Below are 27,370 nucleotides of genomic sequence, written 5' to 3'. Positions count from 1 at the left end.
GCCCCTTATTTTCTCTTTTTTTTTTTTTTTTAAATCTCTCACCACTTTAACATTATTTTTTTTACAGAAATTCTGCTCTATGGTGAGACATAATCACGACAACAACGAGAAAGAAGAAAGAAGAAAATTCTTGAAATGGAAGTGAATGCATGACTATGTGTTGTTACTTTGTCCATTGAGCCTTCAGGACATCTTATCTCAACCCTGTCTCAAAATGGTCCGATCCAGCGCAGGATGTCAGCCCGGCCATAGATCATGATGTCAGATGAGTCAGACTTCTGGTCGAGACTGCTCTCTGAAAACAAACAAGTCTCCCAGCGCAGCTGGGTATTGAACCTCAATACCTCCTGAAATGGGTCTGTGGCATCACCAGCCAACCCCCGTTAAGTTTGTGTTTGTATAAAGATTAAACAAATGTGATATTACTTGGTCACTCATTGAATTTCAGTCTTTATGCTAAGATAAGCTAACCACCTCCAGCCTGAGCCAAAAACTCCTGTAGCTCACAAGCCCTTTGTACACAGAGATAGCACAATACTTCCACAACAAAAACCGCTCAGTATGCCGGCTTTGTTTGTTTACACTGAACGAAACAATGATGGCAAAACGCCGTCCCAGTGGACGTTATTCTGGATAGTATGCCAGCGTTCCAGAAGCAAAAGAGGCTTTCTAACATGACCTGCGGAACAGTCCTTAACCGTCCCTGCAGTTGATCTGGGTGCCGTTCTTCTTTCAGTTAGCTGCATCTGCTAGTAGCTGCTTTTAAAATGTTTTAATTCCATCTTTTGACGGTGAAGCTATCCCAGGCTCTCTCAAATACAATGAGACATATTTATTAGCCATTAACTAGAAAAAAGGAATGAAATGTTATATAACCAATAGAGCGAACTTTGATTGTCATTAACCATTATTTACACATGTAACTCTCCATGGATAGCTTTATCAGACCATCACATGGTGAGAGGCTGAGTGATTCTTACGATTCCCAGCACCATGAAGTCAGTCTGATGATAAACCACACAGACATTAGCAGGTTTAGCTTGCTGTTGGGACCTGCTTGAAAGCCACTAATGGAAGCGTGCACACAATATCCATCGATGTAGTGCAAAAAAACACAAACCCAACACACACATGCATTACCAGCTCAATAAATGCATTTACTGGATGTGGATGTGGGAGAGACAAAGTGGTGAGAGTGATAGAGGAGAGACAGGGAGGTTGAAGGGACTTTCCCTCCATTTATATTTGCATCTAATAATATAAAATGTAGTTTATTACATATTTCATCTAATCCCAGGATGGCATTTGTCAATCACGTTGCAAGTTTCTCATCATCTCCTCCTAATTGAATGGTCACTTGCTGCAGTAAAAGCAACTGAGAGCAGGAGAGCAGCTTAACTCTGGGCTGTATCGGTGATTTAAGTGCTATTTCAAATCACCACTACTGCCAATAGGAACTCCATCTGCGGTGATTTACATGCAATGTTGATTGGGAGCAGAATCCTGTCTTCATTTTCTTTTATTGTCCCTTCTCCCTCCCAATAACGTCTTGATTAATTTAAATGATCTGCATTTATGAATCTGTTTCCACATAATTCTGCTGGCTGTGACTCATCACTAGCAGCAGAGTAAGTGTATGTGTGTGTGTGTGTGTGTGTTTGTGCTGTAGAGAATAAATATGTGAATGCATGTGTATGCAAGAAAGAACAGGATGCATTGTGGGTATGCGTGTCCTTAAACTAAATGTGTTTAAGCATGCGTGAATGAAAATATCTGTGATTTGAGTGTGAGCCAGGTTACACAGGGGGAAGTGCGGGGGGTTATCTGTCTGCACCTGAGGCTCTAACTGCTAATGCTAACACTTGCTAATAACCCAGAGGACCCTGGTGGAGCTCAAGGACGGGGAGGTCAGACAGCTGGGCTCCATGCCCGTGCCTGAGTCACCTTACCTGGGGTAGCGGTGAGCCACAAGCAAAGGTGGATGGAGTGCGGAGCCCAAAGGCCAAAGTATTTGCGAGATAAACAATAGGAAAGGAGAGGCATGACTCCACACTGCCAGTGCTTTAGGGCTGTTTCTAAAGTGGGTTTAGGCTGGACACACACACACATACACACACACACACACACACACACAGTAGGAGCCAATGCCACAGTAATGAGAGTAGGAGGACACTCCTCAGGAGAGAGGTGGGCCCTTCAGCCAATTCTCAGCTAGTGATTACACACAGAGAGACAGAGCAGAGCAAAAGTGAGGGGATGAAATGAGCTGCTGGGGCTATTTGTATGCCTCAGAACAAAGTAACCAGGCAGCCACTCAGAAGCAGCCTTTACCAGTCATCTACTCATATCACAAGCATGCAAGCAAAGAAGCAAGAACAGCTGAGAGCAAGAATGTAGGGCTGGAGGAAGGTGAAAAGAAACAATCAGCATGTTAAAATGGTTCAGGGAGCCTCTATATTTATATTTAAGACGTTTAGCTGACATCTTTAATGGGAGTGTAATTCTGTGAGGGGAAAAAAATGCACTGACTGTAGGACTGTACAAAGCCTTAGGGAACACTGTATAGATGTAAAATGTCTCTAATAGTCTACAACCTCATTAAACATTATTGCTCTGAAGTGGTAAAGTGGGAGAAGAAAACAATTTATACACCAAATAACAGATACAACTTTAAGAACTGTGCAAGCAAGTCTGCTCCCAAAGACTGCACAGCTCAGTGTTATACATCAACATAATGAGTGCCGTTAAAGGGCCACACAGACACACAAACACCTCAAGAGCAACCAGCGAAGCACGATTAACAGAAAAAGACAATTAGAAGGTTATGACTCAGTAGATTTTATTAACTTTCCATTATTCATAGATTGGTGAATGCGCACGGTGGTCACCCTGCTCTGTCCTGCCACAAGACATAGTGAGGACCGATATGATGGAGGCCAATATGTTTTAGATGATAAGCTGGGCTTTTCAGCTTAACTGGACTGCCAAGAGTAAAATACAGCCTGCATGTGAGCCTGGGTCTGATGACAAGAATCAGATCAGGAGAATATTATTTATATGTTGAGTTCACAGGACTGACTGAAAATAGCTTTGAAAAAGTTCTCACAAGTTATTTCCCCCACTTAAATTTGGTAATAATCAATACAAATCTGCCTAAAGAAGAGCCACTAGTTTATCCAAGTACTTTATCCTGAATTAGACAATAGCCAGGTGGGCTGTTTTAGGACCAGCGCTGTCCTAAAGCAGAAAGAATGGCCGGACCCCAGAGGTCGAGCCCCAAGCAAATCCATCATCGAGAAGTCACTGTTCCAGCCTGGCAGCCAGTGAGCGCACCCCAGGGAGGCAGGACAAGCCAGACATCACTGATTGCCCCCAGGGAAAGCCAAACGAAGCTGGAATGACTGATGCAACCCAGGGGAGGGTAATCGAGTGTGCAATGACTGATGCCTCCCACCGGTAGGGACGCAAATCCAGGAAGGCCCAAACTCTAAGGATGCTGAACGGAGCCAAATGAGCAAGTGAAGAAAGAGCAAGTGTTGATTTTGCAAATACTGTACATGTGCAGGACTGTAGGACGCACCTGACTTCACTTCGTTAAACAAGCAGAAGCAAGCAGAACATCCACCAGACAAATAACTTTAAGCAGGAAAACTATAAAAGCCTGATTCTCAGTCTCATCCTTGTGCCAACTTTCTGTTCTTTTCTGCATTTCTATTTTCCTAAGAGACAAGAGAGGTAAGTGAAACCTGTTAAACACAGCAAACACACTCTACCAATGTTAACACTTTGGCAAAAATACAAAGACAAACTATCAAACACACACAGTAAAAAAAAAAGGGTGGAGCACTAAAGAGCGATGGATTTATGGATTAAGGATGGATTAAGTGGAACCACCACATGTTTGCTGAAGCATGATTGAAGCTGGCAAGCAATCAGAAACTGGTCTGATGCACTAGTCTCTCCGCACTGTCAAATCTCAACAGCTGGTCCCCTCTGCCCTCTGACAGAGAGCGGGTCAATGTTGTGCAACCCGAGAGAAGACAGCAATGAAGAGCAGCGATCAATAATGATCAACAGTGGTACAAAATGACACCACACACCAGCAAGTTGTTTCCTCTAAGGAAATCGATAGAGCTGACAAACAGTGGTAACAGGTTACAAAGTGATACGACTTAAATATAAAGAAAAAGATTTAAATGACTAAACTTAGTTAATAACTCTAATTAAGAGACTCGATTGTTCATACGGCCACTATAGGGCAAACTCTCATAAATCTTCTCCTTTAAAAACACAAAATATACATACAGTCAGGATGTTTCTCACAAACATTAAAAATAAACTACAGAATAGTACTCACTCAAAAACAACACAACACATATTCTTCTCCGCCTTGTTAGTTTGTTTATGCCTCAACCACTATAGAGTCAAAACTCCTTTCAAAACTGGCAGTATACAGACAAAAATATAAGCAAGCACACACACACACCACAACAGGGATGCACAGTTGGAATCATTATTTGTTGGCAGAAGTGCCAAAAGTCCTAAAGTCAGTGAGGTGTATGTGTATATATATTTAAAACGATATGCGGTGGAGGTGACAGAGTTCCCAAAACAATATTGGCTGGAACAGAATGTCTTGACAACCAAATGACTCATGAATAAAAAGACCGAAAATAGAGGAGAAACAATGAACGTGGCAAAGATAGACTACTTGGTGAGACGCTTCCCATTTCTGAGAATAAAAAAAGTCATTTATATTGAAAAGAAATATACATATTCAGCGTAAAACTTTCAGCTGATTGGCACACAAGAACACAAACCGCCTTCACATAGAGTAAAAATGGTCTAAAAAAAAACATATCCAAAAGCCTCAAGCAGACACGAGAACATGCAAAACACGATAAAAGTTTTTTGGGAACAAGTACAAGTTTAAAACATAATTTAGAAAAGAAAAGGAAAAAAAAAACAAGAAACAGAAACTCTCCGTCCTCCAGTCCGCTCTCTCTCCTGGAGTCCCACGTACCTTGCAGAGTTTCTGGTATCGCGGCGAGGAGATGGCCATCCTCTGGAGCCTGTGTAGGAAGACCACCACTTTCTGGAGGGAGGTCCGGACCATGGCCATCATCTTAAGACTGCTACAACTCTGTAGCAGCCTGCTCCTGGTCCGCATGCTAGCACTGCCCTACCCCGCTCATATTGTTCTCCCTCTCCCTCTCACTCTCCCTAGCCAGCCGACCAGACCCCAGCCAAGCTGACGTGATGCGCACACACACACATGCACAGAGAGAGAGAGAGAGAGAGAGAGAGAAAAAAACACACACACTCCCAAGCGTACTCAGCTCAGCATGCCTCCGCGTTTCATCACATACACACACACACAACAAACAGCAAGTGCAGCCTCGTTAACCCCTCTCTCTCTCAGTCACTCTCACCCATGCACACACACTCTCACACACACGATGATGCAGGCAAGCAGGACAAGACGAGACACTCACTTTCTCCTCCACGCGGACATTCACACGCGCAACCCCGGACTGCAGAGCCAGAAGAGAATCAAACAAATCACTTGTGAAGGCACCCTGCAGAGTCAGAAGAGGGTGACGAGGAAAAAGGAAATGTAGAGGAAGATGTAGAAGAGAAGAGAAAAAAAATCAAGTGTGGAGAGGAGGAGCTGAAAGTGCCGGCAAAGCGGGGAGGAGAAGGAGAGAGGAAGGCACGAGTTGCACTGGAATAGAAAGAGGAGCTGGTGGTCGTACGCGGTTCACTTTTTACTGCTGCTGATCCGAAAAGAGAAGGAGAGGGAATGAGTGAGAGAACGAGAGGGAGAGAGAGACACAGTACTCCTTTTAGAGGAAGAGGGAGAGAGAAAGCGGAGAAGAAAAGAAGGAGAGAGACGGACCAAAGGCAGCAGAGTAAGTGACAACAAATACTATCTCTGCCGTGAAGGTGGAATGACATTACGCGAGGAAACCAACGGATCAATGAGCGAGAGACGGACAGAAAGAGACGGCGAAATGGAGAGAGAGAGAAAGAGAAAGAGAGAGAGGGTCGATGCACACACACAATAGGAAGAGGGAGGAGTTATTTCAGGCGTCCAGGGTTCCTGGAAGTAAATGTCCCATTCATTTTCTGCCTTGGCAATGTTAGTGACTGTCATTTGGAGCGCTTCCACAGCTCGGATGGACTAGAAAGTCGGCTGGTTGAATCAAAAGTGCTGAAGCTGAGTGTATTAAAAAATAGCTGTTTCAGTGTGACAACTTAACAAGGAGCATTTTAGTAAGAAATGTACAATTACAGAGCGTACACTTCTGATGTGTGTGCCCCTAAAACTAAAAAATGTGCTTCGTAGGAATCAGTTAATACAGCGTAAATCAGGCGGAAAGTCAATTTTGGATGAATTCAGCAAATTCCCAAATGCAACATCAAAGCATTTTCAATTTTCTGCAGCTCTGATGACTGGCCTCCTTTCTATAGAAATGGCAGCGAGGCTCATGGGTAGCCACGTGCCGTACCAAACTTCAAATATTTATTTTTTTATTTTTCATATAGTCGACCTCAGAAATAAACACACTGACTAGCTTCTCCCGAAGCTTTCATTCACATCTCATGGTCTTCCTCAACAAATGGAATTTGCAATGGCTGTTTTCTCAGTCGGTGACAACTGAAACAACTTCATCTCACAACTGCATTCATTCACTGAGATCTTGATATAGACTTCTTGTTGTTGCATGTCATTACTCCTGTCTCTTCACACATTTCTTGTCCTCTGTCTATCTCTATCCTCTGTCAGCTATCTGATAAAATGACCCAAAGAGAAACAAAAAACTGATGGCGATAACATAAATCTATAGTATCCTCTAATAATCTATGAGACTCATCAGTTTCTATGTTAAGAAACACTGAGGATGTCATTAAAAAAGAAAACCCAGCTGCTCCTACCACTTTGAAACTCTATGGTGTGTTTGTTGTGTGTCGTGTTTGTGTGGCCCAAATGCAGCTCTCAAAAGATTAACTGAGAAAAGGGAGGCCTTGCTGGAAAAGAGCAGATAACGGATTTTGAAGGAAAAAAAAGTGGGAGGAAAGGTAGGAGTAAAAAGGTCATGAGAAGCTAAAAGGCTTTTAAGCATCTTTTATCGATGTAGAAAACAGCCAAATCTTTAGAGAACGAATCTGTTGGATGCTCGAAAGTACCGGAGAGATGACATCAAGAGACAAAGAGGCAGACATTCACGTAAAAGCAGAGATAAGTGCACAATCAGCAGAGATTATCATGGAACAGCTGCGCAGCTCCTGCAGATCTACTGACCACACGGTATTACGCACAGGAGGGTATTTTAAACCTATTCGTTTTGTCTACGTTACTGTCGACTTTTAGTTGAAGTGCGGCTGAAAAACACTCTCTTTTCACTAACCTGCACTACAAGAGGCATTCATTTGAAGTGAGGATGAAAAACCTCTGTACTGCCCGAGAGCAGCACGCTTCACACCGGCAGATCCCCCGTAACTGTGACTCATACATTTAAAATGAGCACAAACTGACACACATACGGTGGATTCACTGTAGCATCACTATGGGATGCATTACAGCACTCGGTCCCTGCTCGCCTTGTCTCGTTATACAGATGAAGGGATACTCTGAGGCAGACAGGAGAATTGAACATAAATAAATTCCTTTAAACCAACATGCAGCTTACCTACGCTGCCAGCTAGAGTAATCATCATCTACGGACATGTTCGCGCACAGATATATGCACACAGTCACCAGGAGAGGGGATCACGATGAGCTTACTGAAGAGCTCTGTTTAGACAAGGTTTAACTGGCTACAGCGTCCAATTCAGTCATTCCACAGAGTATCGACTCTGCTTCACAGGGAATTACAACTGAGTCTGACTGTTTTGTTGACTCAGTCTTAACAGGACTGACAGTACCAGGTCTCAACTAGGAGGTTGTAGGAGGCGTGTATGTCTGCTCTGACTGCAATGGTCAATATACACACACACACTCACACACCGGCAGTCACATATACAATTCTAATACACGTGTAAAAGTTGAGCTTGAAAACAGCAGCTCTTCCAGATGTGTACACCTTTGCACATGCCATTATTGCTAATTTTCTCTAAGCGTCAGGTGATACGATGTTAAATACCATGAAATGATAGAAAACTAGTCAGACGCTGCAATACCATTCACACCAAGGTAATCATCCCTTTCATGTCTGTGACTGTACAGGACCAGTGCCAACAATGTTGTGAATCAATATGGACTGGGTTTACACATTTGCTCCAACATGTTTACAGATAAACTATTAAACAATAAACTGTACATGGATAATCCAGAATAAAACTGTATGTACTTCAATAGAATGATTTTAATCCATATGAAGTATCCGAGTTAACCACTTTGTGACACTATGTTTAAAAATGCATTTGAAGACCCAGTCTACCACAGTCTAAGCAGCAAACACATGTAAATGGAATAGTTAAACATCTTGGGTATACAAGTACGAATTGATGACAAGACTGATCATCACAGAAAGTATTTAAAGGGGCACTATGTAGTTTTGGAGAAGAAATTCAAACTCAGATTTACAATATTAATGAGTAATAATACAAACTCAGAATAATAAATAAATAATATTTTCCATAACTGAATAAACAAGCTATTCTCAGAGGAAAATAGGGTCCCCAGAACACAGCTAGAAAGGTGGCAGGGTCCACCAAATATAAACAAAGTAAAACAGTATGAAATTGTGCTGTCCTTTAAGGTCAGTTTGTTTATTCAGTCATTAAAATGAAGAGTTTGTTTGTTTAGGCATAAAACATGAGTCAATGAAGATCTTTAAGAGGTGCTGTAGGGCGTAATTTTGTATTTTGGACAGAGCCAGGCTAGCCATTTCCCTCTTTTCCTGTCTGTATGCTAAGATAAGCTTAGCACCTCTTGCATGTAGCCTCATATCTAACAGACAAACAAGAAAGTGGTATCAATATATTCATCGCACTCGTTGCAAGACAGCAAACAATTGAATTTTCCTAAATGTTCTGTAGACCTTTTTCACGGCAGACATTTTGACTTCTCATAGCAGGAAAAGCACAGGTGGAATTTCTAACATTAATGATTGCTGCATTCCATTCAGGTGAGCTCGTTCCAGGGCTCTGCTTTTGTGTGTGCTCACTCACTGACATGAATTACTGGGACACTTAATGGAATACAGCCATCGTTAACGTTATTGGTCACACCTGTACTTTTCCTGCTTTGACTTGTCAAAATGTCGGCTGTGAAAATGGTTTATTAATGAACAAAAGTTGAGGATTCCTGTGGTCCAGTCCATCATTAATGCATCACGATGAGTTTTCTTCATAATCCATTCAGCCTCTACAATTTTACAAAATGTCAGTTAATGTGCCACATTAGAATTTGTCACGACTCTGAACTGACTCACCAACTGTGGGCTTAATATGAAAACAGCAGTGAGATTGACAATGGCCTGTAGCCAAAAACTGTGATTAAAGTAACCAAGACACTCGACGGCAGCAGAACAGTCATTGTGAGTTCATAAAGTTGGGGAGAGGACTCTCTACGTGTCAACACACGTCCTCGACATTTGTCTCAGTATCATTATCCTACTCTCTAGACATGAGTGTCATCCATCAATCTCGACTCCTACTGAGACAGAAAGATGGAAATGAGGAAAAAGAGGATAAAATTAAAGACTGCGGGTTGTGGCCAATTCACAGAGGTCCACCAATATGTTTGACTGATACTTACATTAAATCTCCGTTAAAATGTAATTACTGTTTTACATTTACCGCACACTTAACCTTTGAGATGACTTTGACAGACTTTATTGGAATAAAATCCAATAGTATACAGTCTGTGTCCTTTGAAATTTGGAAAGGGCTTATAATGATGGATTAGGTTCAATAAAACAAATATAGATCACTGCAACGGAGAGATAAAGGTGATATTATCCACTTCTCTCCAACAATCTGAATGTATCACCGAGACCAAATCCAGCCAGGCCTTAACAACCAGCTTCAAAACCAAGAAATCTTCGTGACCATTTGTGCATTCATTCTCTATAAACAGTATGTTATTGGACTTAAGGTTTCGCTTTTGAAAGATGTACGACATTGCAGCACTTTCTCAGGGTCATGGAGTTTAACTGAAAGCAGCAGAAAGCTGGGATACACACATACACCTCAAATCATTGAGCGTTTCTGAAAAAAGGCTATAGAAATGAAAACCCGTCACGTATAATCCAAAAGAGATGAGTACAAGACTGACAACATTAAAAAAAAACCTTTCAACTTGACCAGGATGTAAGAAAAATAAGATTAGTGCCCGTTTTATCTGTTGAAAGGGTGAGGTGAAGTGATTTCAGGATTAAAACATTACATAAAGCATAAGATGATGTGTGTCAACAGATCCCTGAGGGAAGGTCTGGGTAAATGACAAGCCAGTGAGAGGAAGCTCAAACACCCCACACACACACACACACACACACACACACACACACTCTACCGTACACACACAGAATTCCTAAGCAGCATAGGACAAGAGGATCAATGAGCTGCACTCAATGCATACAAGCACTCACGCGCCCTCTGTACGCCCTCTCGTTCACAGACCTTAAACCAGCATGGATGCACTTGCACACGCACACACACACACGCACACACCCCCCCCCCCCTGCCTCAGTTCCACTGGTGAACGATGCGTTAATGAAGGATGACACTGAGATAATAGGCTAGCACCTGTGCATATTTCACACACACACAGTATTTACCTCCAGTTGTTGCCTCAGCTCCTTCACGTGGGCGGAATCCTGCGACAGGTCTTCCCTCTGGGAGGCGTCGGCCAAAACGTTGACTGTCGTCTCTGCCTCCTGGAGCCATTTGAGGAAGGACTCCAGCTCCCTGAGAGACATCTGCAGGCCCTTCAGTTCACTGTCCAGCTGGGCGTGACGGTCACTCGCCCTGCCAATCAATAAATCATATGTGTGACTATACATAAAAGAAAAACACATGATTTATGACTTTAGCTACAGTAGCAGCCGGCACAGGATTTGGCACAATCAAACTATGTGCAAGTAAGCAGGTGAGCTTATGTGCACCTATTGTTGATGCTGTTCCAGGCAGCGTTGTGTTTTTCGGTGACCTCTTTGATCCTCCTGGTGTCGTCAGTCGAATACTCCTGCAGAAGATGATTGGACAGCTCGTTGAAGGCCGCGACTGCAGCCTGGCCTCGGCCCAAGTCTTGGAGGAACGCCTGTAAAACAATCAACACAGAGGCATTAGGATCATCGTGACACTGCAAATGTGACAGATGTGACTCCACCGTTATGTGTCACTGTCAAGGCTCCTGTTGGCACTACTTTTTTAATTATTATTTATTTGCAAGCACTACTTTCTGTGTCTGCTTTAGTTAGACAAATAGCTCTGCAAGAATATTAATGACCTGTTATACAAACTTAATAAAAAATAAATTGAAGCACTAAAAACACAAAGAAATTTGTAATTCTATGGCTCAGCCATCTGACATTGTTATTTTAACCTCTACTTAATCAGGCAGGTTACATAAGACCCAACTATTATTCATGAGGCCAGATTATTATTTTAAATTTTGCATTAGAAAATAAGTCATCCCTATGTGACCCCCAGGTTGTTTTAACAAAAAGGCACGTTTCACTATTGTAAATGGACAATTACTCATCATTACATGACCACACAAACCAGGAGCAGATAGCTGTGTATGCAACATGCTGGATTCTGTTAAACTCAGTTGCCCTCTAGTGTTCCGTTCCTGTAATGCGTCAGACACACTCATGAGGCAGAATATGTCTCCAGAAGCTCTCGGCCAAGTCATCATCTCAAATTAAAATGATGGATGATGTGGGCGTACAAATGTTATTAAGGTTCAAAGTGATACTGCAGAGAGGTGATTTATTCATTCCCACCTTGTGCAGACTTCTACGACTGTATGAAAGACCTCTAATAGTTCATAAAGTAAAGTTTGGTCTAAGATTTGGCTCTCTATTAAGAAAGTAAGCAGACAAATTCCCTGGAGTACATTTCTAGTCTACCATAATGACAAAGATCCAGAATCACAGTGAATGACCTCAGGAAGGACAGGCATTAGACACCCAGAGGACACAGAGGGAAAGTTTTAACAGTGAAACTTTTTCCCTAACCTTGTTGTCAGCAAGCTGTTTAGTCAGGGGATCTCTGGACTGCTGAAGAAGGTTGTGGAAACGTCCTTCGTTGTGCCCAATGAGCGCTTTCACCTCCTTCCTCTGCTCCTCCCACTGGTTGCTGTGGCCAATCATGTTGTCCAGCTGCTGGAGCCGTGCCTCGACGCCATGCTGAGTGCTGTCCCACTGGCTGCGTACCCTCTCCACTAGAAACAGACACACATTCAACAAGAAGAGCATAAACAGACAGTAATGAGGGTAACTTTAAAGCAAGACATTGTTAAGCGATGGGCATTTGGAGCAGCTAACTGTTCTATGTCTTTCTAGTGTGATCATACTGCTGTGTACATACGTTTCTCAGTAATGGATGTGCGAACATCCAGATTAGATGTCTTGTTTTTGATGTTCTGTGCCAGGGTGAAAATGTCCTCGAGCTGGGGGTGACGCTGTTCCAGGTCAATCTTTGTTACCTGCCAGGATGTTACAAAAACAAACACACAGAGACAATCAGACAAAGTGTATTGCTCATATGAATGTATTCAGCAGTTCAATTTTCCACAAAATATTTAATATTCCATTGAAAAGAATTTCATCACACAAATGCATCCACAACTGCTCCCCCGTTCTCACCTGAAGACGTCCCATAGTGGTCCTGATCTCTTCCGTGTCACCCACGGTGACTATATTAGACTTAAGCATCTGCGTGATGAGGAGGAGCCAGTCTGCGAGTTCAGTGGCCGTCTCGTTGAGGTCGGTGGGTGCCACCGTGTCCGGTGTGTGCGGCGTTTGGTGGTGGGGGTCCTCGCTCACCAGGCTGGCCATCTGCACGGCTGAAGGGACCGCAGACACTGGAGCAGGGGGGCGATGAAAAGGCAGGGAGCTCAAGGCAGGTAATGTTGACATATAGAGCTTCTTTAAAAAGGAAGTGATGCAATAAACATTAAACATGTTAAAGTGAGAGAGGAGGTGCTGTCAAATAGCTCTCAGGGGGATAGAGGCATCACACTAAATCATGATGGATGAGGCATTGGGGCTTGTTTTTAGTGTTACACAAGCAGGACTTTGTTGCTCACCTCTTATTTGTTATTTCATCATGCTCCACTTTAAACCGAGCCAATAAGGAATTCCAAAACTGCCACCTGAGTACTTATTACCTCTAATTTAAGAACATATTTCTATGTTGTTATGTCCTGTTATCTCATTTTCCTTCTCATTAAAAGGTGTAATACTTTATTGGGTGGTGCAGAGTCCTTTCATCCCTACACAACTGATGTATGATAAAGATGGTGCTCGTGATAGAAAAAAAGAGAGAAATCATGAATTTGAGGTAAATTTCTAGATATGTTTACCAAGCTGCTGGTGCTGGACGGTGTGCTGGTGCTGCATCCATGGAGAGACGGGTGGCTGGAGTGATTCCCTCAGTCGACCATCCAGAGCTTTCCAATCAGCTGCCAGCTGCTCTACCTTACTCTACACACATGGTACATAAATATAGTTAATGACTGAATACAAAATATTAGCAAGAGTGTAGCCAGCTTTTAATAAAACAGCCAATTAAACCTCAATTAATTACTGGAAATAAAATTATCTAGCACTTTAAAGGTGCAATATGGTGTAATCATGCGCTACAATTAACAGTGCGTCTTAATTTAATCATATCACAATGTAAACTGGGACCTTTTCATGAGGCAACAGCTGCTGCCGTCTCTGTAGCTCTATAGAATGAGCCAACAGGTCCTCCAGGTCCCTCTTCCTGTCCTTCATGGAGACCTCCAGAGCCTACAACAGGCAAGAACTCATTCTAAGCGCCACATTGTGCCTGGGGTAAAAAGATTTCCTGTGAGGTTTTAGGTGTCTTGGTTCTCATGACGTGTGCAATGATCTACCTGTGCTTGGCCAGGAGTCAGGCCTCTGGTCACAATCGTCTGGTGCGTGACAACAACCCAGTCGGTGAGTCTGTTCATCCTGTCCTGGAACTGAGCGTGACTTTGCAAGTTGGCCTCCACCTCGCCCACTTTGTCCAACAACTCATGGGTCACCTACAGAGGAAAGGGGGAGCAATGAATGATTGGAAAGAGGATGGAGAAGACATAGCAGAAAAGGAGAACAGCAGACGTTGTGGTCCCTACTAAAGCTAAACGAGGAGCCGCAACGTCCTCTTAATTCTAAGCTGTTTGAGAAAGGTTTTTTAAAAATGAACAGTACAGCAGGCATATATCTCAGCATTTAATTAATTTCTGAAACAAAACCTAAATGAAATGATTCATCTTCAAGTTTTGATTATTGTTATAATTACTACTAAGAATAAGGGCATGCTGAAAAATTAAAACAAACTATACTGACAGAGCCATCACTCTCTCCTAAAGAGCCCTTTCCTGCATTAGAAAAAGAGAACTAACAGATCAGAAAACACTAAAGCTGTCAAAAACGAAGCCTATTAAGTATGTATGACTTTTAAAAATGGAAAAATACCTAAAAAAGACAGAATTGTTGAATAGGTTACTAAAGTATCGGGACAACTCATCTCTCATGCAATATTTACAGGAAGCAATCTGTCACTCAGTCATGGATCATCAGTTTCCTAAATGATCAAAAAGGGGTCTCTTAAGGAAAATGGTTATGAACCACTGCTCACAACAGTGATGAAAAAATCCAGTATGAGTTTGGATGTAGTGTTGGTACCTTGCTCCAGTTGAGGTTGATGGCTCTCAGTTTGCCAACGTGCTGGTCTCTGCTCTGGGGACTCACGGTCGGACTGGCCAGGATCTGAGGGGCATGCTTGTTGAGCCATCCGAGACGTTCATTCTGCGAGTCCATCTCCTCGGCAAGGCCCTGCAAAGAAAAAAAAGAATGCGCTGACCCTCGATTCCACAGAAAGATTGATTTAGGGATGTAGTAGTAACACAGCAGCACAACATCATTCATTATACTGTTTCATAACTGATTAAAAGTCTGGCTGAGGTTGCTGTCTGGAAGGAATGAAGTAGGAAAACAATGAGCGATTGTATTTCTCTGAAGAAAAATGCATCATTCAGAACAAGAGATGTGAGAGTGAGGTTATTTCTGTGCAAGTTTGCTGGCTTTGAAATTGTTTTTCTTGTGACTGAATACAGGGAGCAACTTGTGAGTACAGTGAGGCAAACAAAGAACAAAGAGAAAATGCAACACAGTTGCAGCTGACCATAAAAATAACTTGAACCTATCCATCTGAAGCGGGAATAGAAATCTCTGCACCTCAGTGAATCGCAATTGACTTAAGCATATTCTGAACCCAGCTGTACCTTGAGTTCTTTGAGGTTTTTGTCAGTGGCAGTGACGGGTAAGGAGCTGACAGCAGTTTCTGCTTGCTCCAGCCATATAGCCAGCTCATCGCGTCTCCTGACCAGTTCTGACAGGGCTGGGTCTCCTCCAGCCAGCCTGCAAACACACACAAACACACGCACTTTATATTGTCAGATTAGGATCTTCATTTCCTGCAGGTTGCTGGCCTAATCCTAAAATTTACATTTAAATTGCTTATATAGACTGATTGACCACACTGATAATGTTAACCTGCCAACACTGATAAAGAAACAAAGACTGTCGGTGATGGAGAGGGAGCACAAACCTCTGTGCTTCATTATACTGTAAGACTAAATGTTACAGTGTAAAAATAACTGAGTGAAAACATAGACTTTCCCCGTGGGGATTAAAAAAGTATGCCTTCTTCCTCTTCTTTCTTTCTCCTTCTTCTTCTATAGCAGATTTATTGTTCTACTTGGCAGATTTATTGCCAAGTAGGTTTTCACATATGAGGGATTAGCGTTGGTGTTTTGGTGTCTTACAATAAACATAGTAAGTAGAAATATACAAGGAAGCATAAAGAGCAAGTACTGCAAGTCTTGAATCATAAATAGAAAAGAAGAGCTGTACAGTTTTGTGCAGCATTTTGCAAAGTATTCACCAGAGATACATGAAATGTGCGAGATAGGTATAAATACAGGATGTTCACAAAAAATATCTGACGTAGCATCCTGTGTGTTTCCCAGAATAAACTACCTGCGCTGTCTCTCCAAGACCTGGCGGTTGACAGCTCTCCAACGATGACCAAGGGCGTCCAGCTTCTCCTCAAGCAGAGATCCATCAGGGGACGACAGCTGCCCGATTATCTGCTCTCCAGTGCGGTTCAGTAATGCCAGGACAGGCTGGTGGCTGGCAAGACCTTCCTCAAGCTCCTAGAATACGTATAAATGAGTGACAGAGAGCATGAGGGACAGAGATGGGGGAAGAAAACACAGAAAAAAGGTGGAATCGGGGATCAATCAAACAGCATAAGCCAGATCACTCAAGGCCAAATCCCCCAGCACAACTCCATCTCTCAGATTGACACATTGGCATGATTTGTAGCACATCAAGATTTAAGCTGCCAAATCTGTACTTCCACTAAGAGAGATTTAACCTGCCAAGACAGATCCGAAAAGCAGGGTGAGTGATTGTAAAGTCCGCTAAAGGGTGAGTCAGCTAATTGATCTCTCAATTCCCATCCACTTGATCCTTCATCTCATTCTCAGAGACTGTGAAAAAGTGTAAAGGAGCCGGACAGATGGAGTGCAGCTGGAACTTTGTGAACCACACTGATAAAAGGTGTTAATGGCGATGGTGCTGTCAGCGATAATGCTGCAGCTCCGGAGACTTTAATTCCCTTTGGAAATGAAATCGCCCGCTTTAGTAATCAAACAAAGCAATATCAGAGGCCCCTTCTCATCTTCCTCTCCAGTTCATTTCTCTCCATTTCTCGCTCTGCATAATGAGCAGTTAGATGTGCAGTGGGTTTGTTTATCAGGTACAGAATAGCACCAAGATTTCCCCTTGGGAAACCAAATGCAATTATCTGCTGACTTACATTCTCAAACATGTAGCAGCTTATATTTCAAACATATTACCACTGCATCCTGGGAAGGTAATAATGTTGCCTTGGGCTTGTAAACATATGGGAACATATGAGTCTATATTCCACTTATTAGTTCTTATAATGATAGAGGTAGAATGGCATGAAAGATTTCTATAAAATAATAAAAATATATAAAAAATACAAATCATTATATTCTGTGAGACTTTCATCAAATACACATTAATGTTATGTGGAAAAACACTAATATTCCAACCTCCACGTGCTCCTTCACCTTTCACTGACCTCTTGATGTTGTCGTGCAGAGTCCAGATCCAGCTGTCCGTCAGGGCCAACACTCTCAGACAGCAGTGTCTCTGTATCAGTCAGCCTCTGGCTGAGGTCATTCATGTCACAGTGGAACTGCCTCCACTCCTCTACAGCGCAGTCAAAACTCCTGCAGCAAGAAGAGGTTTTTACTGTTCATACAGGCACCAAAATATTGGTGACATGTACAGACATGTACAACGACAAACCCATCCTTTAACTCTATCATTTTGTATTTAGTTACTTTCAAAACTGAGTAGATGTCATTCCCTCCTCTCTACGCTTTTTTAAATGTCAATTTTCTTTGACACACTTGCCTTACGCGCATGGGTCACTATTTCCTTCTTCCGACTAAAAAATCAAAGCATGTAAACTTATTCTAGTGGTAACCCAAAATAAAATGATGAACCTGAAAATGAGCACAATATGTCTCCTTTAAAACTCAGGTGGAGATCAATCTCCCAGACACTCATGCAGACAATTACCCAGCATAATCTTTTTAACCTTAAGCTCAGTTCATGATTGATTTGAATAATGACAGTGGATTCTGGCTTTGATTTCTCCCTAAGAATTCTGGTTTAAGTTTATTCAAGGGAAATTCCACAATTTCCAATAAGAAAAATGGCCCCGCTGACCTCTATTAAACACCTGAAAATGTCATCACAATAAGGAAAGTTCACATTTATTGAATAAATCAGCACAGACAGACAGGCTGATTAGTTAAACGCCCTTATATAAAAAAACTGATTTTTATCACATTGATGGTCTGCACAAGGGTCATTTCCTTTCACAGAACAACACATCTGATCAGAGAGACGATGTGAGGAAATTAGTTTTGGATGAGCAATTTTACAAAATAGACTCTATTCTTTTGATTTTTAATGATGCCCAGAGGTTATTGTGATTGCAGATGGAGTGCTCCCACATTCGTGTGCAATCTTCAAAATTAGCTTACCAGTTTATTCTAGCATGTGCTCATACTGTGCTCAGCAAATGTAGACTGTTTATGCCCAAGGAATTGTTGATGATTGTCAAGGTCATGCAGTGCGTGCATGTGTGTTGTGTCAGTAAATGAATGAGTGAGTGAAAATGTGAATAGGCATGAGATTGTTTATGCCCAAGGTATTGTTTTGATAGTAATCAAGGTCAGTGTGTGTGTGTGTGTGTGTGTGTGTGTGTGTGTGTGTGTGTGTGTGTGTGTGTGTGTGTGTGTGTGTGTGTGTAGGGTGCTTGATTGTGTGCCCTGGTCTATCTCTCTATCTGTTCCTGCTGTCTCCTGACTAGCAGACAGCTGGCATTTAATGTTCCAGCAGCCTCGGCCACATATCCTGTCACACACATTCACATCTGAAAATAGCAGCGTGCTCACTTCTCTCCCCAGTCACGACATTTTCCTGTGACAGACTTATTCAAGTTTTATTCTACACCTTACCACTAGTTGAGGAGTGTATGTACAGTGTTATCTGCGTGTGTCAAGTTGTTGTACGCACCCCTTGCGGTGGTTGTACATGCGGTTGAGGCGGTCCCACTCAGCATTGAGCTGTGTGAGAGCGTCTCCGATCTGGGCGACCTCAGCAGGCGAAGCGTTTTGAATGGCATCGGGTTGGCGCTCGTGGATTCCTGTGACCTGCTCGCCAAGACGCTCCAGATTCTCTTTGATATTCTAGAAAAAGACCAGAGCAAGATTAAGGAAACACAGCAAGGTGAGCGAGAGAAGGCGGGAGACTATGAATTAAAACAGAGGCTAAAAGGTTCCCACAGCGGGGAGGATGTTAAGTGCCATAAAATCACATCAATTAGGACAGATTTGGCCCCAGGTTTTATAACATTGATTTCTTTATGGTGCTGAAAATCCCCACTTAAATCCCTACAAAAAAAATCCCTTCAAGTAAATTTCAACTCCAAATTTAAAGCAACATTATGTTACTTTTTTACCATAAAAACAGCTTCAAAATCATTTTGATGGTACAGTGTCTTGTAATAAGGTGAATGGTGTCTCTGTCTCAGCCACTTCGGCCCCCCATCACTTGTTTCTGCACTATGTAACTTCAGCGAGAGGGTAGGATCACAGCGTTACATACACGTTTACTTCAAGATAAAGGTATTCAAGACTTGACATTGATGTAATGAGTCTTGTTTGTAGTTAGCACCAACAGGATTGTAGCTGGTGACTGTTGTCTTTTACTGTCCTTTTTACTGTTATGATGGTACCTGGCCTCCCCACATGTGAAAACGAGATGCTTGTGTCATGTCTGATGAACAGTAAAGTTGTGCTAATGTAAACCTTTAATGGTACAATATCAGCAAGCGACTTGTCCTTCCTCATCACGGGGCTTACCAGTGTCTAAGCTTAGATATTTCTTAGCAAGAAAGCTATTACCTGTTGGAATGCCTTCTAGTGGATGGAACAGATAACAAATACATGCTGATCGTAGCATTGGCAATGCATAAGCCTGTGTATACAGTGTGTAGTGAGGTACATGGTAAATATTTATAATATCCCAATATAATTACAATATTAATAATAATGAGTGAAATTCAAATGGGATTATATTGGAAAATTGACACTATTGGCACTATTCGGTACATGAGTGAGGACCCACCTTCAGTGTGTCCTCCTGGCTAGAAAAGTCTTCGTACAGCCCCCCGCTGAGCTCAGAGGAGTTCAGGAGCAACTCATTGTCAGCCATGGCCAGGAGCACTTTGTTGATGTTCAACAGGTAGTCAGAGGGATTCAGTGAGGGAGCGCTGCTACGCTCCACTGAAGACATCTCCTGCGCCACATGGGAGCGAGAGAAAAAAACAGAGAGAGGGGAAACTGAATTGTAGTGCCACATGAAAATCACACACACACGTCACACTATGCTAAACTAACACTACAATGAAAAACGCAACTTGGTGATTTAATTGACACACTGCTAGAGTCTATGTGAAGACAACATGTGGCTCATGCATGCGTAAATCTCTCACCTCGACAGCAAACTCTCTTCTCTGCTCTATGAAGGTGTGAGACGAGTCCACAGAGACTTCCACCTGCCTGATTCGAAGCACCCTCAATTCCTAAAGCAGCCAAACACATACACATTGACCAAACTGCAACAGTGCACAACTGAACACAATATGGCAGGTAGCTACGTTTTCTTAGGTTAGAAAACATTCCGATACAGGCCCGTGCTTCAGGAAGACGTGTTTTTTTTTGCATCTCACCCTGTGAGCAGAGTATTGGCTCTGAAGCCGGAGAAGCAGAAGTCTCAACTCCTCCCTCTGACCCTCGTCAGAAGTTTGCTGCAGCAGTTCTTCTCCTCTTCTCAGCAAGTCTTCCACGCCAGCTTTCTCCTCATCCATCTGGTGCAGAAGACGAGATCGATTTTTTTAAACTTTAACACACAGTAACCGACATGAGCTGCAAGTTGCTTATTTGCTAAACAAGCAACAAGCTGTTGAAAGAGGAGACGCTTTAGACACTTCTCAGGAGAATAAACACAATAAGAATTTCCTGACTTGCACACTGACCTTGCTTTGGACTGGTGAAGTTTGTTCAGTCAGTGTGTTTAATGTCATAAAACCTTGATAACGCAGCTTGAATTCCAGACTTGTTAGGCCTTGAAATGCCAATTCAAAGCTTGTCTTATCAGGTGGCAGCTTTATATAGCCTGTAGCTCTGTATAAATCTCGTAAAACTTTAATAAGAGAATAATAAGCAACCTGGGGCAATTTTATGTGTGTTTCTCTGGAAAATTGCGAGAGATACCTAACCTTACCAAACAATGGACAGAGTGCCTATTTCTCTCTATCTGCAATACAATACAACGCAGTTTGGGGCTCTATTTAAACAATATGTATGTGTACATAATAACTATAATCATCAATAATCATCAATCATCATCATCATCATCATTGTGAGTACTGTTCTTTGACAGTTTTAAATGGAAATGCTGCAATTAAAAGAAACTGACAGGTGGCCTTTTGTACCTTGTCATCATCCAGGAGGTTAGCTGGGTCCTGCTGCTGCTGCAGAGCCTTCAGTGTGTCCTGGAGCTCTGCCTGAAACTCCTTCACCTCACTGAGGACGAGAGCCTCAGCAGGGCGACTATGACTCTCTGCTCGGATCTCCTGGCTTTGAATTATCTGATGAGACAGACACAAACACACCTCAGGTCAAAATAGGTACAATCAAATTCAATTATGTGGCTGCACGCCCACAGAGAGTGACACAAATTTGCTTCAAGATGTGATTAAATTGTCCTCACAGCTTGTACTGCTGTTTCTTGTACCTGCTGAGATACCTGCTGGTTCAAGTCAATACTGCCTGTCTCCAGACTGGCCATCATCTGAATGCCAAAAGACAAGAAACAGATGAAGTGACTGTTCAGACTATACAACGTGCTATGTATTTATGAGTTTTAACTTTTCTAGATTTAAGTCCACTCTAAATCCAAATTAGTAAAAGTGATAATGAGCGTACAGTACCTGAGCAGTTCTGATGTGTTGGGAGACTTTGTCAAAGTTGCAGTTGAGCTCAGCCAGTTTGGGCTCCACCACATCCCGGCAGGCAGGCCCCCTGCTGGTCATCAGGATGATGGCCTGGTCCTTCACGTTGTCCACGCGCAGACTGATGTCCTCCAGCTCCTCTAGCATGCGCTGAGGATAGACCACAGAGTATCTGGTCATCTTATTATCTTATTATCGTTTGTTCTCTCTCAGACAGCATGACAGTGCAACCTTGGTTTAGACCAGAGAGCAAAGCACAGAATGTACTGATCAAGGTTAGCAGGCGGTAGCTGAAATTTAGTACAGTCCTTCAGTTGTCATGACAAGAGGAAGGGAGGAGTTAAGAATTTAATATAATTGCGGAATAAATCATTTGACACTTTTTCCTTATTTGATTATTTAGCCTTCTAGTATTTCCCATCATTCTCTCACTTTGACAAAGTGTCCTAAGAGCATCCAAATATGTGTGCTTCTCAAAAATTAAAATCTTAACCAAGCATTAAAAAGAATCAGCTGCAACAGTGGACAGACCCAAATGAAAATCTTAGCATTCAAGACTCTTTTTAGCACCAGGTAACAGGAGGGGGTTTTCCTTAATGGATTCTGGCAGAATGCTTTTCCTTGCCAGAGGCACTGACTTCCAGAAAGTGATTCTAAACTAGTATTACATACTTCTAAGCTCTTCATGGCATAAGCTCTGCCAATTCTAACATATTTTCAGACTTTACAGCACATGAAAAATAGTAAAGTATAAGTGTATAACTTCATAACCACCCCCTCTGCCTCACCTTCACCACCTTTTCCCTCTCTGAGGGGGCGAGACGCTCAGCCTCGTCCAGGTGGATCTGTGTCTGGTACAGCCAGGTGCTGATGTGAGCCAAGTTCTCATCAAAGATTTCCACTTCATTCTGGTGACTCTGCACACATAAGATGGAAAACAAAGGGTCAGTGTTCCCATTAGGGAATAAAACATGAGTTAACGTTAAAAAAGGCCCTGCTGTTTTTTCCCCCCATTTTTTTTACTTAATCTAAAACAAAGACTTATTATGATTCTCTGAGGTTTCCACAACCTTTACATGAGTTGCAGCAGTGCGCAATTACAAGATGAAACATTTCCTAGTCTTTTGTTCAAATAGTAAACATATTTGTATTGGAGAGGTGATTTGCATTTCTTTGTTTTCTTCTTGATTTGATGTTTGTTCCTTTCCCAAGCTACCGCAATCAGTTGAATTACAAAGGATAATGAGGAAATGTTTTATTTGGGCTGTAAAACTTTCAAAGACGTAACCTTGTAGTGCAATTTTTTAATCTTTCCGATGTTGTGGAAAAACTCATTTCAAATTCAATGAACTTTTTAGAAATTCAAAACTCACCATGAGTGCTTAAATTATTCCATCACATTTTGTATGTATTATAAAAGTATTATTAATTGAAAGAATTCTATTACTCAGAAAAACTGCATGCTAAAAGGCACAACTAAGATAAATATTCATTTATTCACCTTTGTTGACTTGCAAATGATGCGAATGAAAGACTTGCTTTTGCATATAACTATAAAAAGTTAAAGCAGGTGGGGGAACGACTTACTCAGAGAACATGAAATAAACAACACAGCATTCCTTTATTTATTTAGCCTCACTGTATAAAATAAATGCACTCACCAGCACAGCGCTGAGCCAGTCCTCGGTCCAGGTGCGGACACGGCCCCAGGATTCATTTAGGCCACCGAGTTTGTCTTCCAGCTGAGCCTCGCTGCCCTCCACCAGAGTCTGCAGACCTGCACTGGTCTCCATCAGGCTGGAGAGCTCCACCTTACGACGCTCCGACTCCTTTAACAGGCCCTGGTTGAGGGACACGCACACACATATACAATATAATAGGCAGTATATTAATCTGGTTCATGTAGAATTTATCGTACAGCACATCAAAAATAAAGCAGGAACCAAAAACAACCGCCTCCATTTAAAACCCATAACCCAGAATGATCTGTATATACAGCATATATTCAATTTTTTCTTTTCATACATCTGCTAAAACTGATCTCTATTGTTTGAAAGACATATCGATGATTTCAGGAACATCATACTGTCCGACTGCTCCACCTGCTGGCTAGAACCAGAAACAATTATGTGATCCTGCTGGAGAGATTTGATGAAAGGTTTGGACTCACATTAGCCCATGCGATCTCAGCATCGATGTCAGCCGGCATGTCTCCGCAGCTGTTCTTCTGCTGCAGCTGAGCCTCATTGGTGGTCAGCCACTCCTGCAGGGCGGCGCTCTCCTTCTGGAACTTTTGAGACAGAGACAGAGCTTTTTCCAGGTCCTGCTTGCCCTCTGTTACCTGGAAAGAGAAGGAAAATAAAAAGGTGTCTTAAGGTGGTCTCAGAGAATATGAGTGTGACTTACAATCCAGCATGAGCTGTGTTTCATAGAAAAAGGTTCTAGAAATGAAGTTACCTGTGCCCCCAGGTCATTGTAGAGCAGTTTAAGAGCAGTTAGCTGTTCGTCCATGGCCTTGGGGTTCTCTGTCTGCTGTTTCTGCACAATCTGTCGACCTGTTTTTATCACCGTCTCAACCTCCAGCTTCACTTCACTCAGCAACTTGTACAGTTTCTATAAATCACACAAAGGAAAATGAGCTTATGGGTGAGTCTGTGATAAACTTTTTATGTTTGTGTCAGCATAAATAGATAGCTAGGCTGACAGATATATTTGTTTATGTATCCTTAAATAATTTTGCTGAACATTTTTAATGGGCACACAGAACAGTTCATGCGATCAGAAAGAAAAATAAACCATCTGTGTGACTTGTAGCTCTCACCATGCAACCATTGAGGTGGGACTGGATTTTTTCCGGGTCCACATCCCCGACATCCAGAATGTGCAGCTCGGCCTTGGCGGCATCCAGGACCCTCTTACAGTCCAACATGCGCTGCTCAAAGTTAGCCGGCTTCTGGAACAGCTGGTACTTAGTGGAGATCTCCCTCAGCTTTCTCTGCAGTGTGTGAAGGGAGAGGTGTGCAAAGTTATACATCTGTATCATGACAGATAACACACATGGTTCTCTTACCAGCCATGATTTAATGTTTTTTTCTCGACTAGTTTATATGTGAAAAACAATGTCTAAACAACAAGTGTTTTATAAATCCTGGATTTTAGTAACTAATTAGATAACCTTTAATCAAATATGAAATACATTCTGGAATCATTATCATATTAGCTTATCAGTGCTCCACAAAAGAAAGAGTGTTTCCAGTTTTAATTTTGATGTCTTGATAATAGTGGCAGAAGGAAAAACCAGTCTAAAATCAGATCCCTGCAGTTCCTGATGTTCTCCAGTAGGAGTCAGTGTTACCTGCAGCTGGTCCAGCATGGTCCCACCTCGAGCAGCTTTGCCATCAGTGGTGGGGGGAGGCAAGTTGGCCACATTCCTCCTCCTCATCTCCTCCACTGTTACCTCGTGGGCTGCGATCTCTGCCCCGATGGTCTGAAGAAAAGTGGTAATGAATACCCATACAGATAGACCTTCTTACACCTACTGAGTTCATGAATTCATTAGGGCTTTTTCGAGTTTTATGTTACTTAGAATTTATCAATCAAATGTATAATGAGATAAGAATTTTTTTTTTCATGCAAAAATATATTTATTATATATTTATTTATTATTATATTTATACTATGTACTAATATTTTACTACTGTAACAACAGTCTTAAGGTGAAAGGGGAGCCTTCAGACAGTGTGGGTGCTTCCCCAAGTTACACATCTTTAGAGTAACTCCTCTGGCATGTGTGTTGTGCACATGCGTGCTATACCTGTGCCTCTTGCGGTAGCTGGAAGGCGTCGATGCGGTCAGTGAGGTAGGAGGTGAGCGTGTGGTCCAGCTGGCTCAGAGACTCCTGCAGCGTTTGGAGCGCGTGTTCATTCTCCTTCAGACTCTGCAGCTGCTGCTCAAGGCTGATCTGCCTGTTCACCGCCTGGAAGACATCAAGTCAAGGATGTCAATATTCTTATAATCCAGATTAAAGCAACAAAGGGGAAGTTTATGTCTTAAAACTGTAGTTGAAAAGGATTAAATATAACAGCTGGTATAATCAATTATTCACTGTTATACTCGGGAATATAAATGCCCATCTTTTTTTGTTGTTCTTGACGTGATAATACAAAGAGAACACCAAATGCTAAAAGATGCATATACATATACCGTGAATTAAGTTGAAAATAATTAAATAATACTTGTGCTAACCAGTGGCAGCGTACGGATACGTTTGGTTAAAATGACATAATGCCATTTTTGTCAATTATATAATCAAATATAATTTCCTAGAGTAAAACAAGATGCATAGATCCTAATTTACTGAAAAAGAAATCCCAACATACCACATTATGCATGCCTTTTTTCCACACACACACACACACACACACACACACACACACACACCCCACATTTGCTTACACACAAAGACAAGGGCCTGACCTGGTGGTTGAGCTGCTCGTAACGGGAGTTGAAGGCCTCTAGTTTTTCGCTAATGAGTTCGTCCAGTATGCCCCCGTCTATCAGCGTCTGACCCAGCTCTCTGATTTGTGTCCGGTTGTCCCCAGGGTGACGAAGCGCACTCTCCAAAGACTGGTGGTGAGATGGAAAGATGGAGAAAAGGGTGAATTTATGAGCAAAGAATCAAGCAAAAAAGGGAAGGAAAGGAAGTACTGAAATTCCTAGAAGACAAATTGATAAAGCCGCAACAAAGATCCAGAAAGCAAAACTGCTTCTCAGTTCCAAAAATTTGCCACAGAAGCTATAAAAAGAGCCAGAATGAGAGAAAACATTGACCAAGATAAATGTTACCACTTTAGGAGCTAAAAAGGTAAAAGTGCATGAGTGTGTATGTGTGTGAAAGATGAGAAAGAAGATAGTAGCTGAGCAAACAGATGGAGTGCAGATGCAGAAATTGCTAAGTTGGGTGTGTCAGATGGAGGCACACGGAAAAAAGATGATAACTGAGCGAGAAATGAGAGACGAGTGAGAGAGGAGCTTGTCGAGGGACGGGACTTGTTTGGATCCAGCGGTCACTGTTTACGTGGGGTCATTAAATATGCTTTCCATCCTGGGGGTTAATGGATAGACAGAGAGAAAGAGAAAGAGAGAGAGAGAAAGAGGAAGAGAGAGAGAGAGAGAGAGAGCGACAACCTGCCTCCAGAGGGGTGAGTCTGATTAGTAAACTGGGAGAATGGGGAGGGTGAGGGGTGAGAGAGGGAGGTTGAGAAGAATGGAGGGAGAGAGAAAGAGAAAAAAAAGTAACAGCCAAAAACACATAAGGACAAAGAGGATGAGGGTTGTCTTCAAGGGTCTTCAATTTCCTTCATCACTATGCAATGTTACAGAAGCAGCAGTGTGATTAAAGTGAGTTTGACAGTCGTGCTGCAGGCGGTCTGCAGATATAGCAACAGAGCAAGACAAAGCAGGAGAAATTTGGAAGACAAATTCAAAGGCAATT

General features: G+C 42.2%; 1 protein-coding gene across 4 annotated transcripts in view; it reads right to left on the bottom strand.

Annotated features, from left to right (window-relative positions):
- The window catches only part of utrn (utrophin), a 190,551-nt gene that overhangs the window by 117,784 nt on the left and 45,397 nt on the right, over positions 1 to 27,370 (bottom strand). For 3 of the 4 annotated variants that reach the window (XM_073492397.1, XM_073492400.1, XM_073492399.1), the window contains exons 29-55: positions 26,353 to 26,502; positions 25,691 to 25,852; positions 25,232 to 25,363; positions 24,698 to 24,871; positions 24,334 to 24,489; positions 24,047 to 24,217; positions 23,538 to 23,717; positions 22,665 to 22,793; positions 21,856 to 22,026; positions 21,636 to 21,716; positions 21,358 to 21,513; positions 20,593 to 20,730; positions 20,356 to 20,445; positions 19,989 to 20,159; positions 18,876 to 19,048; positions 17,365 to 17,515; positions 16,230 to 16,405; positions 15,473 to 15,608; positions 14,874 to 15,023; positions 14,078 to 14,230; positions 13,869 to 13,970; positions 13,541 to 13,661; positions 12,822 to 13,039; positions 12,544 to 12,661; positions 12,192 to 12,397; positions 11,115 to 11,269; positions 10,788 to 10,977 (exon numbers count right to left, since the gene is read on the bottom strand). In XM_073492397.1, the coding sequence (XP_073348498.1) occupies positions 10,788 to 10,977; positions 11,115 to 11,269; positions 12,192 to 12,397; positions 12,544 to 12,661; positions 12,822 to 13,039; positions 13,541 to 13,661; positions 13,869 to 13,970; positions 14,078 to 14,230; positions 14,874 to 15,023; positions 15,473 to 15,608; positions 16,230 to 16,405; positions 17,365 to 17,515; positions 18,876 to 19,048; positions 19,989 to 20,159; positions 20,356 to 20,445; positions 20,593 to 20,730; positions 21,358 to 21,513; positions 21,636 to 21,716; positions 21,856 to 22,026; positions 22,665 to 22,793; positions 23,538 to 23,717; positions 24,047 to 24,217; positions 24,334 to 24,489; positions 24,698 to 24,871; positions 25,232 to 25,363; positions 25,691 to 25,852; positions 26,353 to 26,502 (4,110 nt within the window). The remainder of the gene's footprint in view (positions 1 to 10,787; positions 10,978 to 11,114; positions 11,270 to 12,191; positions 12,398 to 12,543; positions 12,662 to 12,821; positions 13,040 to 13,540; positions 13,662 to 13,868; positions 13,971 to 14,077; positions 14,231 to 14,873; positions 15,024 to 15,472; positions 15,609 to 16,229; positions 16,406 to 17,364; positions 17,516 to 18,875; positions 19,049 to 19,988; positions 20,160 to 20,355; positions 20,446 to 20,592; positions 20,731 to 21,357; positions 21,514 to 21,635; positions 21,717 to 21,855; positions 22,027 to 22,664; positions 22,794 to 23,537; positions 23,718 to 24,046; positions 24,218 to 24,333; positions 24,490 to 24,697; positions 24,872 to 25,231; positions 25,364 to 25,690; positions 25,853 to 26,352; positions 26,503 to 27,370) is intronic. The other variant, XM_073492398.1, reaches the window with a different exon arrangement.

The sequence above is a fragment of the Pagrus major genome, chromosome 22 (genome assembly GCF_040436345.1).
Source record: "Pagrus major chromosome 22, Pma_NU_1.0".
In the NCBI taxonomy this organism is placed as follows: domain Eukaryota; kingdom Metazoa; phylum Chordata; class Actinopteri; order Spariformes; family Sparidae; genus Pagrus; species Pagrus major.
This window is presented reverse-complemented; position numbering and strand designations above follow the sequence as displayed.